Raw genomic sequence first — 13,313 nt, forward strand, 5'->3', positions numbered from 1 at the left:
TAATACAGTGTGTGGACATTCCTTTGTGGGGCCTTGGGGACTACACTGCACTTAAGAACCAGCCTGCATCACCTACTGAGAAACTAGGCCTTGATTGCTTGACCACGTACCAATAATAGAGAATCTTGGCTGGGGTCCTCTGTGCCTCTCCTCTACCATAAAGAGAGCAGAAGTACAGACACCCACCTCCAGTCTTTACAGGGGCCCTCTTCCTCATCAGAGTACTTAGGGAATTATGGGACTTGAAGTCTCCAACAACAGAATTAGGTTTTCTAGTCAGCTTTCTGTTATTAAACTGAGATGCATGTCTTCTAAGTATGTTTAAGGAATGATCACAAGCATTTATTTGAACAGGAGACAGACTTGTTTTAAGCCATCATTAATAGATTACCTTTCTCTGAAGTTAGGAAGGTTTTTAACTTTATAAGTCTCATACGTGCTTTCCTTACATGAGTTGTTTAAATATTTTATCTCAACTTTACCCACATTAGGACGTTCAATTTATGGTTTAGACAAATCATCACGTGCCTTGGTACTTGTAAAAGCTTCTCCGCTTTAAGACAAATACTGTGTCTCATCTCACGGGATCTCCTCACCACCCTGAGCCTGGTATCCTCCCAGGTGAGCCTCCCACAGAGCAGCACCCCAGGGTCAGGGTCAGGAAGTGCCTGCCTTTCTCACCCTGATCCTGGTCTCCTCCCAGGTGAGCCTCCCACAGACCACCACCCCAAGGTCAGGATCAGGAAGCGCCTGCCTTTCTCACCCCGAGCCTTGTCTCCTCCCAGGTGAGCCTCCCACAGAGCAGCACCCCAAGGTCAGGAACAGGAAGCGCCTGCTGCCTTTCTCACCCTGAGCCTTGTCTCCTCCCAGGTGAGCCTCCCACAGAGCAGCACCCCAAGGTCAGGATCAGGAAGCGCCTGCCTTTCACACCCCGAGCCTTGTCTCCTCCCAGGTGAGCCTCCCACAGAGCACCACCCCAAGGTCAGGATCAGGAAGCGCCTGCCTTTCACACCCCGAGCCTTGTCTCCTCCCAAGTGAGCCTCCCACAGAGCACCACCCCAAGGTCAGGATCAGGAAGCGCCTGCCTTTCTCACCCCGAGCCTTGTCTCCTCCCAAGTGAGCCTCCCACAGAGCACCACCCCAGGGTCAGGATCAGGAAGCGCCTGCTTTTCTCACCCCGAGCCTTGTCTCCTCCCAGGTCAGCCTACCACAGAGCACCACCCCAGGGTCAGGATCAGGAAGCGCCTGCCTTTCTCACCCCGAGCCTTGTCTCCTCCCAGGTGAGCCTCCCACAGAGCACCACCCCAGGGTCAGGATCAGGAAACGCCTGCCTTTCTCACCCTGAGCCTTGTCTCCTCCCAGGTGAGCCTCCCACAGAGCAGCACCCCAGGGTCAGGATCAGGAAGCGCCTGCCTTTCTCACCCTGAGCCTTGTCTCCTCCCAGGTGAGCCTCCCACAGAGCAGCACCCCAAGGTCAGGATCAGGAAGCGCCTGCCTTTCTCTCCCTGAGCCTTGTCTCCTCCCAGGTGAGCCTCCCACAGAGCACCACCCCAGGGTCAGGATCAGGAAGAGCCTGCCTTTCTCACCCTGAGCCTTGTCTCCTCCCAGGTGAGCCTCCCACAGAGCACCACCCCAAGGTCAGGATCCGGAAGCGCCTGCCTTTCTCACCCTGAGCCTTGTCTCCTCCCAGGTGAGCCTTCCACAGAGCACCACCCCAAGGTCAGGATCAGAAAGAGCCTGCCTTTCTCACCCTGAGCCTTGTCTCCTCCCAGGTGAGCCTCCCACAGAGCACCACCCCAAGGTCAGGATCAGGAAGGGCCTGCCTTTCTCACCCTGAGCCTTGTCTCCTCCCAGGTGAGCCTCCCACAGAGCAGCACCCCAGGGTCAGGATCCGGAAGCGCCTGCCTTTCTCACCCTGAGCCTTGTCTCCTCCCAGGTGAGCCTTCCACAGAGCACCACCCCAGGGTCAGGATCGGAAAGAGCCTGCCTTTCTCACCCTGAGCCTTGTCTCCTCCCAGGTGAGCCTTCCACAGAGCACCACCCCAGGGTCAGGATCGGGAAGCGCCTGCCTTTCTCACCCTGAGCCTTGTCTCCTCCCAGGTGAGCCTCCCACAGAGCACCACCCCAGGGTCAGGATCAGGAAGCGCCTGCCTTTCTCACCCTGAGCCTTGTCTCCTCCCAGGTATGAGAGGTTGGGTGCAGAAGGCTTCAGGATTAGACTTTGTCGAGATGTCTTGCACATTACCTTTAATTTCATCATTTGCAAATATTCTCTATGCAACACACCTAAAATATGGGAAGGGACTTGAGGACTATGGAATGGCTGCCCACCATGAGAAAACTTGGTGAAATTGGTGACCAATAAAAGAGTAAACGGAAAGAGGTGAATTACCTCATCCCTCATATTTTCCTGGGTCACTTTGCTACTGGGATGTGGAGCTCAAAAGCCTCTCGTTGGATTTGACATGGTGATTTTGCTGCCTATTGATTTGTCTGCAGCCGTTTGATTCTAGCCATTTTTTCTCCAGGGAGAGTTTTCTGAGTTTAGACACCTGATAATGGAAGAGTATCTGGGAGGTGCGCAGGACCCTTTCCAGATCCGAGACAACTTCCTAGATCTCTTCGGGGATACCATGTTTGCTGTTCAAACTGTACTAAGAGCCAGGTACCACAGAGGTGAGTCAAATGTGTGAGAGCCTGGTACCACAGAGGTGAGTCAAATATGAGAGAGCCTGGTACCATAGAGTGAGTCAAATGTGTGAGAGCCAGGTACCACAGAGGTGGGCCAAATGTGTGAGGGTCTAGTACCACAGAGTGAGTCAAATGTGTGAGAGCCGGGTACCACAGAGGTGAGTAAAATGTGTGAGAACCTGGCACCAGAGAGGTGAGTCAAATATGTGAGAGACTGGTATCACAGAGTGAGTCAAATGTATGAGAGCCTGGTACCACAGAGGTGAGCCAACTGTATGAGAGCCTGGTACCACAGAGGTGAGTCAAATGTGTGAGAGCCTGGTACCATAGAGGTCAGTCAAAGGTGTGAGAGCCTGGTACCACAGAGGTGTGTTAGAGGCGTGAGAGCCTGGTACCACAGAGGTGAGTCAAAGATGTGAGAGGCTGGTACCACAGAGGTGGGTCAAATGTGTGAGAGCCTGGTACCATAGAGTGAGTCAAATGTGTGAGAGCCAGGTACCACAGAGGTGGGCCAAATGTGTGAGGGTCTGGTACCACAGAGTGAGTCAAATGTGTGAGAGCCGGGTACCACAGAGGTGAGTAAAATGTGTGAGAACCTGGCACCAGAGAGGTGAGTCAAATATGTGAGAGACTGGTATCACAGAGTGAGTCAAATGTATGAGAGCCTGGTACCACAGAGGTGAGCCAACTGTATGAGAACCTGGTACCACAGAGGTGAGTCAAATGTGTGAGAGCCTGGTGCCATAGAGGTCAGTCAAAGGTGTGAGAGCCTGGTACCACAGAGGTGTGTCAGAGGTGTGAGAGCCTGGTACCTCAGAGGTGAGTCAAAGATGTGAGAGGCTGGTACCACAGAGGTGGGTCAAATGTGTGAGAGCCTGGTACCACAGAGGTGAGTCAAATGTTAGAGAGCCTGGTACCACAGAGGTGAGTCAAATGTGTGAGTGCCTGGTACCACAGAGTGAGTCAAATGTGTGAGAGCCTGGTACCACAGAGGTGAGTCAAATGTGTGAGAGCCTGGTACCAAAGAAGTGAGTCAAATGTGTGAGAGCCTGCCACTACAAAGGTGAGTCAAATGTGTGAGAGCCTGGTACCACCTAGTGAGTCAAATGTGTGAGAGCCTGGTACCACAGAGGCAAGTCAAATGTGTGAGAGCCTGGTACCACAGAGGTGAGTCAAATGTGAGAGACCCTGGTACCACAGAGGTGAGTGAAAGGTGTGAGAGCCTGGCACCACAGAGGTGAGCCAATGTGAGAGAGCCTGGTACCACAGAGGTGAGTCAAATGTGTGAGAGCCTGGTACCATAGAGTGAGTCAAATGTATGAGAGCCTGGTACCACAGAGGTGAGCCAACTGTATGAGAGCCTGGTAAAACAGAGGTGAGTCAAATGTGTGAGAGCCTGGTACCACAGAGGTGAGCCAAATGTATGAGAGCCTGGTACCACAGAGTGAGTCAAATGTGTGAGAGCCTGGTACCACAGATATGAGTCAAATGTGTAAGAGCCTGGTACCACAGAGGTGAGCCAAATGTGTGAGATCCTGGTACCACAGAGTGAGTCAAATATGTGTGAGCCTGGTACCACAAAGGTGAGTCAAATGTATGAGGGCCTGGTACCACAGAGGTGAGCCAACTGTATGAGAGCCTGGTACCACAGAGGGGAGTCAAATGTGTGAGAGCCTGGTACCATAGAGGTCAGTCGAAGGTGCGAGAGCCTGGTACCACAGAGGTGTGTCAGAGGTGTGAGAGCCTGGTACCACAGGGGTGAGTCAAATGTGTGAGTGCCTGGTACCACAGAGGTGAGTCAAATGTGTGAGAGCCTGGTACCAAAGAAGTGAGTCAAATGTGTAAGAGCCTGCCACTACAAAGGTGAGTCAAATGTGTGAGAGCCTGGTACCACCTAGTGAGTCAAATGTGTGAGAGCCTGGTACCACAGAGGCGAGTCAAATGTGTGAGAGCCTGGTACCACAGAGGTGAGTCAAATGTGAGAGAGCCTGGTACCACAGAGTGAGTCAAATGTGTGAGAGCCAGGTACCACAGAGGTGAGCCAAATGTGTGAGGGTTTGGTACCACAGAGTGAGTCAAATGTGTGAGAGCCGGGTACCACAGAGGTGAGTAAAATGTGTGAGAACCTGGCACCAGAGAGGTGAGTCAAATATGTGAAAGCCTGGTATCACAGAGTGAGTCAAATGTATGAGAGCCTGGTACCACAGAGGTGAGCCAACTGTATGAGAGCCTGGTACCACAGAGGTGAGTCAAATGTGTGAGAGCCTGGTACCATAGAGGTCAGTCAAAGGTGTGAGAGCCTGGTACCACAGAGGTGTGTCAGAGGTGTGAGAGCCTGGTACCACAGAGGTGAGTCAAAGATGTGAGAGGCTGGTACCATAGAGGTCAGTCAAAGGTGTGAGAGCCTGGTACCACAGAGGTGTGTCAGAGGTGTGAGAGCCTGGTACCTCAGATGTGAGTCAAAGATGTGAGAGGCTGGTACCACAGAGGTGGGTCAAATGTGTGAGAGCCTGGTACCACAGAGGTGAGTCAAATGTTAGAGAGCCTGGTACCACAGAGGTGAGTCAAATGTGTGAGTGCCTGGTACCACAGAGTGAGTCAAATGTGTGAGAGCCTGGTACCACAGAGGTGAGTCAAATGTGTGAGAGCCTGGTACCAAAGAAGTGAGTCAAATGTGTGAGAGCCTGCCACTACAAAGGTGAGTCAAATGTGTGAGAGCCTGGTACCACCTAGTGAGTCAAATGTGTGAGAGCCTGGTACCACAGAGGCAAGTCAAATGTGTGAGAGCCTGGTACCACAGAGGTGAGTCAAATGTGAGAGACCCTGGTACCACAGAGGTGAGTGAAAGGTGTGAGAGCCTGGCACCACAGAGGTGAGCCAATGTGAGAGAGCCTGGTACCACAGAGGTGAGTCAAATGTGTGAGAGCCTGGTACCATAGAGTGAGTCAAATGTATGAGAGCCTGGTACCACAGAGGTGAGCCAACTGTATGAGAGCCTGGTAAAACAGAGGTGAGTCAAATGTGTGAGAGCCTGGTACCACAGAGGTGAGCCAAATGTATGAGAGCCTGGTACCACAGAGTGAGTCAAATGTGTGAGAGCCTGGTACCACAGATATGAGTCAAATGTGTAAGAGCCTGGTACCACAGAGGTGAGCCAAATGTGTGAGATCCTGGTACCACAGAGTGAGTCAAATATGTGTGAGCCTGGTACCACAAAGGTGAGTCAAATGTATGAGGGCCTGGTACCACAGAGGTGAGCCAACTGTATGAGAGCCTGGTACCACAGAGGGGAGTCAAATGTGTGAGAGCCTGGTACCATAGAGGTCAGTCGAAGGTGCGAGAGCCTGGTACCACAGAGGTGTGTCAGAGGTGTGAGAGCCTGGTACCACAGGGGTGAGTCAAATGTGTGAGTGCCTGGTACCACAGAGGTGAGTCAAATGTGTGAGAGCCTGGTACCAAAGAAGTGAGTCAAATGTGTAAGAGCCTGCCACTACAAAGGTGAGTCAAATGTGTGAGAGCCTGGTACCACCTAGTGAGTCAAATGTGTGAGAGCCTGGTACCACAGAGGCGAGTCAAATGTGTGAGAGCCTGGTACCACAGAGGTGAGTCAAATGTGAGAGAGCCTGGTACCACAGAGTGAGTCAAATGTGTGAGAGCCAGGTACCACAGAAGTGAGCCAAATGTGTGAGGGTTTGGTACCACAGAGTGAGTCAAATGTGTGAGAGCCGGGTACCACAGAGGTGAGTAAAATGTGTGAGAACCTGGCACCAGAGAGGTGAGTCAAATATGTGAAAGCCTGGTATCACAGAGTGAGTCAAATGTATGAGAGCCTGGTACCACAGAGGTGAGCCAACTGTATGAGAGCCTGGTACCACAGAGGTGAGTCAAATGTGTGAGAGCCTGGTACCATAGAGGTCAGTCAAAGGTGTGAGAGCCTGGTACCACAGAGGTGTGTCAGAGGTGTGAGAGCCTGGTACCACAGAGGTGAGTCAAAGATGTGAGAGGCTGGTACCACAGAGGTGGGTCAAATGTGTGAGAGCCTGGTACCACAGAGGTGAGTCAAATGTTAGAGAGCCTGGTACCACAGAGGTGATTCAAATGTGTGAGTGCCTGGTACCACAGAGTGAGTCAAATGTGTGAGAGCCTGGTACCACAGAGGTGAGTCAAATGTGTGAGAGCCTGGTACCAAAGAAGTGAGTCAAATGTGTGAGAGCCTGCCACTACAAAGGTGAGTCAAATGTGTGAGAGCCTGGTACCACCTAGTGAGTCAAATGTGTGAGAGCCTGGTACCACAGAGGCAAGTCAAATGTGTGAGAGCCTGGTACCACAGAGGTGAGTCAAATGTGAGAGACCCTGGTACCACAGAGGTGAGTGAAAGGTGTGAGAGCCTGGCACCACAGAGGTGAGCCAATGTGAGAGAGCCTGGTACCACAGAGGTGAGTCAAATGTGTGAGAGCCTGGTACCATAGAGTGAGTCAAATGTATGAGAGCCTGGTACCACAGAGGTGAGCCAACTGTATGAGAGCCTGGTAAAACAGAGGTGAGTCAAATGTGTGAGAGCCTGGTACCACAGAGGTGAGCCAAATGTATGAGAGCCTGGTACCACAGAGTGAGTCAAATGTGTGAGAGCCTGGTACCACAGATATGAGTCAAATGTGTAAGAGCCTGGTACCACAGAGGTGGGCCAAATGTGTGAGATCCTGGTACCACAGAGTGAGTCAAATATGTGTGAGCCTGGTACCACAAAGGTGAGTCAAATGTATGAGGGCCTGGTACCACAGAGGTGAGCCAACTGTATGAGAGCCTGGTACCACAGAGGGGAGTCAAATGTGTGAGAGCCTGGTACCATAGAGGTCAGTCGAAGGTGCGAGAGCCTGGTACCACAGAGGTGTGTCAGAGGTGTGAGAGCCTGGTACCACAGGGGTGAGTCAAATGTGTGAGTGCCTGGTACCACAGAGGTGAGTCAAATGTGTGAGAGCCTGGTACCAAAGAAGTGAGTCAAATGTGTAAGAGCCTGCCACTACAAAGGTGAGTCAAATGTGTGAGAGCCTGGTACCACCTAGTGAGTCAAATGTGTGAGAGCCTGGTACCACAGAGGCGAGTCAAATGTGTGAGAGCCTGGTACCACAGAGGTGAGTCAAATGTGAGAGAGCCTGGTACCACAGAGTGAGTCAAATGTGTGAGAGCCAGGTACCACAGAGGTGAGCCAAATGTGTGAGGGTTTGGTACCACAGAGTGAGTCAAATGTGTGAGAGCCGGGTACCACAGAGGTGAGTAAAATGTGTGAGAACCTGGCACCAGAGAGGTGAGTCAAATATGTGAAAGCCTGGTATCACAGAGTGAGTCAAATGTATGAGAGCCTGGTACCACAGAGGTGAGCCAACTGTATGAGAGCCTGGTACCACAGAGGTGAGTCAAATGTGTGAGAGCCTGGTACCATAGAGGTCAGTCAAAGGTGTGAGAGCCTGGTACCACAGAGGTGTGTCAGAGGTGTGAGAGCCTGGTACCACAGAGGTGAGTCAAAGATGTGAGAGGCTGGTACCACAGAGGTGGGTCAAATGTGTGAGAGCCTGGTACCACAGAGGTGAGTCAAATGTTAGAGAGCCTGGTACCACAGAGGTGAGTCAAATGTGTGAGTGCCTGGTACCACAGAGTGAGTCAAATGTGTGAGAGCCTGGTACCACAGAGGTGAGTCAAATGTGTGAGAGCCTGGTACCAAAGAAGTGAGTCAAATGTGTAAGAGCCTGCCACTACAAAGGTGAGTCAAATGTGTGAGAGCCTGGTACTACCTAGTGAGTCAAATGTGTGAGAGCCTGGTACCACAGAGGCGAGTCAAATGTGTGAGAGCCTTGTACCACAGAGGTGAGTCAAATGTGAGAGACCCTGGTACCACAGAGGTGAGTGAAAGGTGTGAGAGCCTGGCACCACAGAGGTGAGCCAATGTGAGAGAGCCTGGTACCACAGAGGTGAGTCAAATGTGTGAGAGCCTGGTACCATAGAGTGAGTCAAATGTATGAGAGCCTGGTACCACAGAGGTGAGCCAACTGTATGGGAGCCTGGTACCACAGAGGTGAGTCAAATGTGTGAGAGCCTGGTACCACAGAGGTGAGCCAAATGTATGAGAGTCTGGTACCACAGAGTGAGTCAAATGTGTGAGAGCCTGGTACCACAGATATGAGTCAAATGTGTAAGAGCCTGGTACCACAGAGGTGAGCCAAATGTGTGAGAGCCTGGTACCACAGAGTGAGTCAAATATGTGTGAGCCTGGTACCACAAAGGTGAGTCAAATCGGTGAGAGCCTGGTACCACAGAGGTGAGTCAAATGTGTGAAAGCCTGGTACCATAGAGGTGAGTCAAATGTGTGAGAGCCTGGTACCACAGAGTGAGTCAAAGGTGTGAGAGCCCGGTACCACAGAGGTGAGTCAAATGTGTGAGAGCCCGGTACCACAGAGGTGAGTCAAATGTGTGAGAGCCTGGTACCACAGAGGTGAGTCGAATGTGTGAGGGCCTGGTACCACAGAGGTGAGTCAAATATGAGAGAGCCTGGTACCACAGATGTGAGTCAAATGTGAGAGAGCTGGGTACCACAGAGTGAGTCAAATGTGAGACCACACATCACAGGTTGTGCAACCATAACTCTCCCCAAAGCTGCTGTATCCCTTTATAGACTCTTCTGCCTTGGGTTTTCACCTTTCACACTTATATTGCTTGTAACACTCTTTTATACCAGTTCTTCACATGTCATATAATTATGACTCTTTCTCATGACTCTCTTTGTAGTTATAACTGATATTCGTAATTATTATTCTTTGACCGGAGTTGCTCAAAGCAACTCTTCAGTTTCATCATATTTCCCTAATTCCATTCATATTGCGTTTTACTAACAGCGTGCCACTTGATATGGCCATTTACTTAAAGTGTTCATTCACCATTAAGCACATCGTAGTTTTGTCAAATAGCGACTTTCTTTCAGTTCGGTATCCAATAAGTGGAGCATGCACTTGTGCTCACTCAAATAGTGACTTTCTTGCACTTCGTAAATGCAGCATTTACTTACGTTTGTGGACCGCTACTTATTATGGTCCTGCTCACTGAAATAACAATGTTCTTTCAATCTGGCATTCAATAAATGCAGCGTTCACTTGTGTTCATGGACTGTTACTTATTTTCGGTCCCTCAGAGTGCTTCTGACACTTACCGGCTCTTCACAGATCTTCCCGGCAGCACGCCGAATGGGAAACCAAACCGCCAGTTCGCCGGGCATGTTGCCACGCACACACCGGCTTCTCTGCTATACGGCAGCACCTGCTGCCGCCTTCCCATACAAGGGTTCCTGGTCCTGCCTAGTCCCTCTGGCAGGTCTCCCCGGACCATTGCCAGCATCTCGGCTTCCTGGTTCTCCAGCACGGCGGATTCTCTCCTGTCTCTCCCTTCTGCTGCCGCTTGTTTGCTTTTGGGCTCTACCTTTTATACACTTTTCCATTCTGAACAGGCTGAAGGTGAAGTGAGTGAACCCCAATTGTGTGACCTTGTATAAGCCTGGTAGTGTGACATGCCTGATCTTCATTACTGGATGCCTCCAGGCCCCTCTTCTTCGTCCTAGTACTGGAGTGGTGTTTGCAATGGGAAGTGTGCACTACTCTTAGCTGCCTCTTCCTCTTCTCAGTACTTGGTGGGAAACTACAGGGAAGGATGGGATAAGATTGTCAATTTCCCATGAAGACCGAGGGGGAGTGGGGTCAGGTAGGTCAGTGTTAGTGAAGGGGAGGATACCATGTCTCGCCTTCAGGTACCCTCGCTCCAATCCTCAGGGACCCGCTTGTCCTCCCCCAGGTCTGATATCCAAAAGCGATGGCCCTTCCCTGGCCACCTGAACAGGGTATCAGGTAATAAGATTGTGGCAAAAACGTCACCGGTAAAAAAATTAAATAAAAAAAAGATGTACCCCATTATACCATTTAAGGGGCGCAGGAGTTGCGGGGGTGTCCCGCGATACCCTTAAATGGTATAATGGATCCCCGGTTGCAGGGGTGTTACCCGCATCCTTTACATGATTGTGACAGCAAAACCACAGCATTTTTGCTGCCATATTTTGTATACACGGCCATTTTTGCCGCAATTTTAAGACATGGAACCCTGAACAGAAGATCCCTGGGGAGTAGATGTGAAATACATTCAGGTTTCTCGCATCCCCTTCCCCAATGAGGGTTGGACTGAGGTGTTTCACAAGGAAATCGAGAAGGGAAAGTTACCATATCTTGTTTCATTCCTCTCGAGGTTCTCTTGTGGAATCATCAGGTCGATGGTCTTTTACGGTTATTTTCTTCTAATGGGATTTTTAATTTTTATTTAAAGTCATGGAGGGAGGTTAACCAATTGCAGGGGATTGATTTAGCAGAAAGGGGTTCCTCTTGCCAATTAACGTGAATTAACTTCTTGTATTAGAGAGGCAAATCCGGGAAGTCAGTACCATTAATAACTTCCTGGGAGAGACCTGGTATAATGGCAGATGGAATAATGTTATGGGTGCCTCTTATTTGGATGGCAATGGGTATGTTTGGATACATCTCTTGGTTTCCATGGACACATGTTACCCTCAGCAAGTTTGCATTTTTCAGATTTCGGATGAGGCCAGCTTGTATAGCAGTTTGTTTACTCTCAGTGTCTACTAATGCTTGCAAAGGCACCCTGTTTACTAAAGCTGGTTCGTGGGGGGAATTGGATGGTTTTCCACAAAAACAGGCACTTTGATTTTCAATTTCGTCATACGGGTCCTCCCATTCTTCTTCCCCTAGTAAATACTCTATTTCCATTGGTTCTTCGCTTTTATTTTGTGTCAATTTCTTGCCAAGCGTCCTGGTTCTTTGCAAGAAAAACATATAGGTGTTATGGGTTTGCTAGGCTTAATCTCCTCTCTTTTCATGTCTTCCCCACCTTTAAATTCAGCCCTTCTGTCTACTTTCTTTTTTCTAATTATTGGTACCCTTGGTTTAATAGGGACTCTGGTTCGATCTTGTTGAGATCTGATAGGACAAGAAGGACCTTGGCTCTCTTTATTTTCTTTATTCCGATGTAAACTATGGAAATGCTGATTAGCGTCTAAAATGTTTTGGGCGGTTTCAATGGCTAAAGTTAAAGCAGGTTTACTTAATTGTACCACAGCCCTTTATAAGAAAGGAGGTAATGAGTTAACAAATTGCTCAATAGTCAGTATCTCAATTACTTTGGATAATGTCCCTTTAGCCAACCACAAGGATATCGTATTCTTTATTCGTTCTCCAATTCCACAGGTATTTCTCCCGGGTTTAACTTGAGATTTCTAAGTTTCTGTCTGTAAATATCACTGGTTTGTCCCACCCTTTGTAATAGATTTTCTTTAATCTCGTTAAAAGTAGTCGTTCCAGGTAGATTTAGTAGTTGATATGGCGTTTGGAGTTCCCATTTTAATAAGGGCCCTAGATAACACAACTGCAATTCATCCCCCACCCCCCACCCCCGGTGGAATTGAGTGGCCAATTTTTAAAAATTCAGGAAAAAACCTCCTAAATCATCTCCTTCCTTGTAGGGTTGTAGGACTCCTTGTGGAATGTTAGGTCTTTCTTGGACAGCTATTAACGGTTCTAACCCCTCTTGTAATCTGTTCTTGGCCTGTATTTAATGGTTGGCTAATCTGGTTAATGCCTTTAAAGTGACGCAATTTTAGAATGATTAGTTATGGTCTTATCTGATTCTCCTCCAGATCCAGATTCAGAAAATGTTTCTGAGTCTCTGTCGACCTTTTGTTCTGTGTAATCTTTATTTAGACTGGTTAGATTAAAGAGGGTCTGTGACGACGTAATTGAGGCCGATGGGAGGTCAATGGATGAGGATCCTTTTCCTACAACACAAGTCCGGCGGTAACCCTTAAAAGCGATGCCGATGCCGCTCCGCAAACACTGCTAACTGTAAAATCACCCAGCGCTATTACAGCCAGTACTATTACAGCCGGCCACACTCATCGCAAACACAGTCACGTCACAAGTCTGTGTTTGGCGGTATTAGTGCCGAAAACCTGTGCAAATACCAATGAAAACACAGCGCAGTTACCTCCAGCTGAGGCTGGAGGTAAATGAACCCAAATGCCTGCAATGAAGCAACAGGTGATCCCAGTCCACCCCAGACTGCTACATAAGGCACACCCCTTCCCCAAACACTGTTTCCAACACCATGCTGCCACCAGCCACTGTAAGCTGGGACAGGCAGCTGCTCATGATGTGCCTGGAAACAGAGATGCAGGACCCCCAGGCCAGGGAACCGGGAGTACAGGAGTGAAGGAGGAGGAGGAGGAGGAGGAGGAGGAGAGCCCAAGCAAGGCGTTCATCGATCCCCAAGGTCAGGTCATCATCTTGGACCCTCACTGACAGCCAGTTGGTCACACTGCACCGCCTCAACAGGGAGACCATAAATGAGCTGCTCACCACAATACAGGACGACCCAGGGAGCAGCTGTGCCCCCACTGCTGAAGCTAGTGCCGTCCTACAATTCCTCGGGCTGGCACCTTCCAGCACTCCGTGGCCATGATGCATGGAATGGCATAGTCTACATTCTGTGCAGTGCTGGCCCAAGTGCTTGAAGCCTCCTGC

The 13,313-nt window shown here is 49.9% G+C and overlaps 1 protein-coding gene across 1 annotated transcript in view; it reads left to right on the forward strand.

Annotated features, from left to right (window-relative positions):
* The window catches only part of LOC138570298 (fatty acyl-CoA hydrolase precursor, medium chain-like), a 373,857-nt gene that overhangs the window by 277,489 nt on the left and 83,055 nt on the right, over positions 1-13,313 (forward strand). The window contains exon 10 of the mRNA XM_069649072.1: positions 2,529-2,676. Within this exon, the coding sequence (XP_069505173.1) occupies positions 2,529-2,676 (148 nt within the window). The remainder of the gene's footprint in view (positions 1-2,528; positions 2,677-13,313) is intronic.

This window comes from Ambystoma mexicanum, chromosome 2q (genome assembly GCF_040938575.1).
Source record: "Ambystoma mexicanum isolate Mex_15411 chromosome 2q, UKY_AmexF1_1, whole genome shotgun sequence".
NCBI lineage: Eukaryota > Metazoa > Chordata > Amphibia > Caudata > Ambystomatidae > Ambystoma > Ambystoma mexicanum.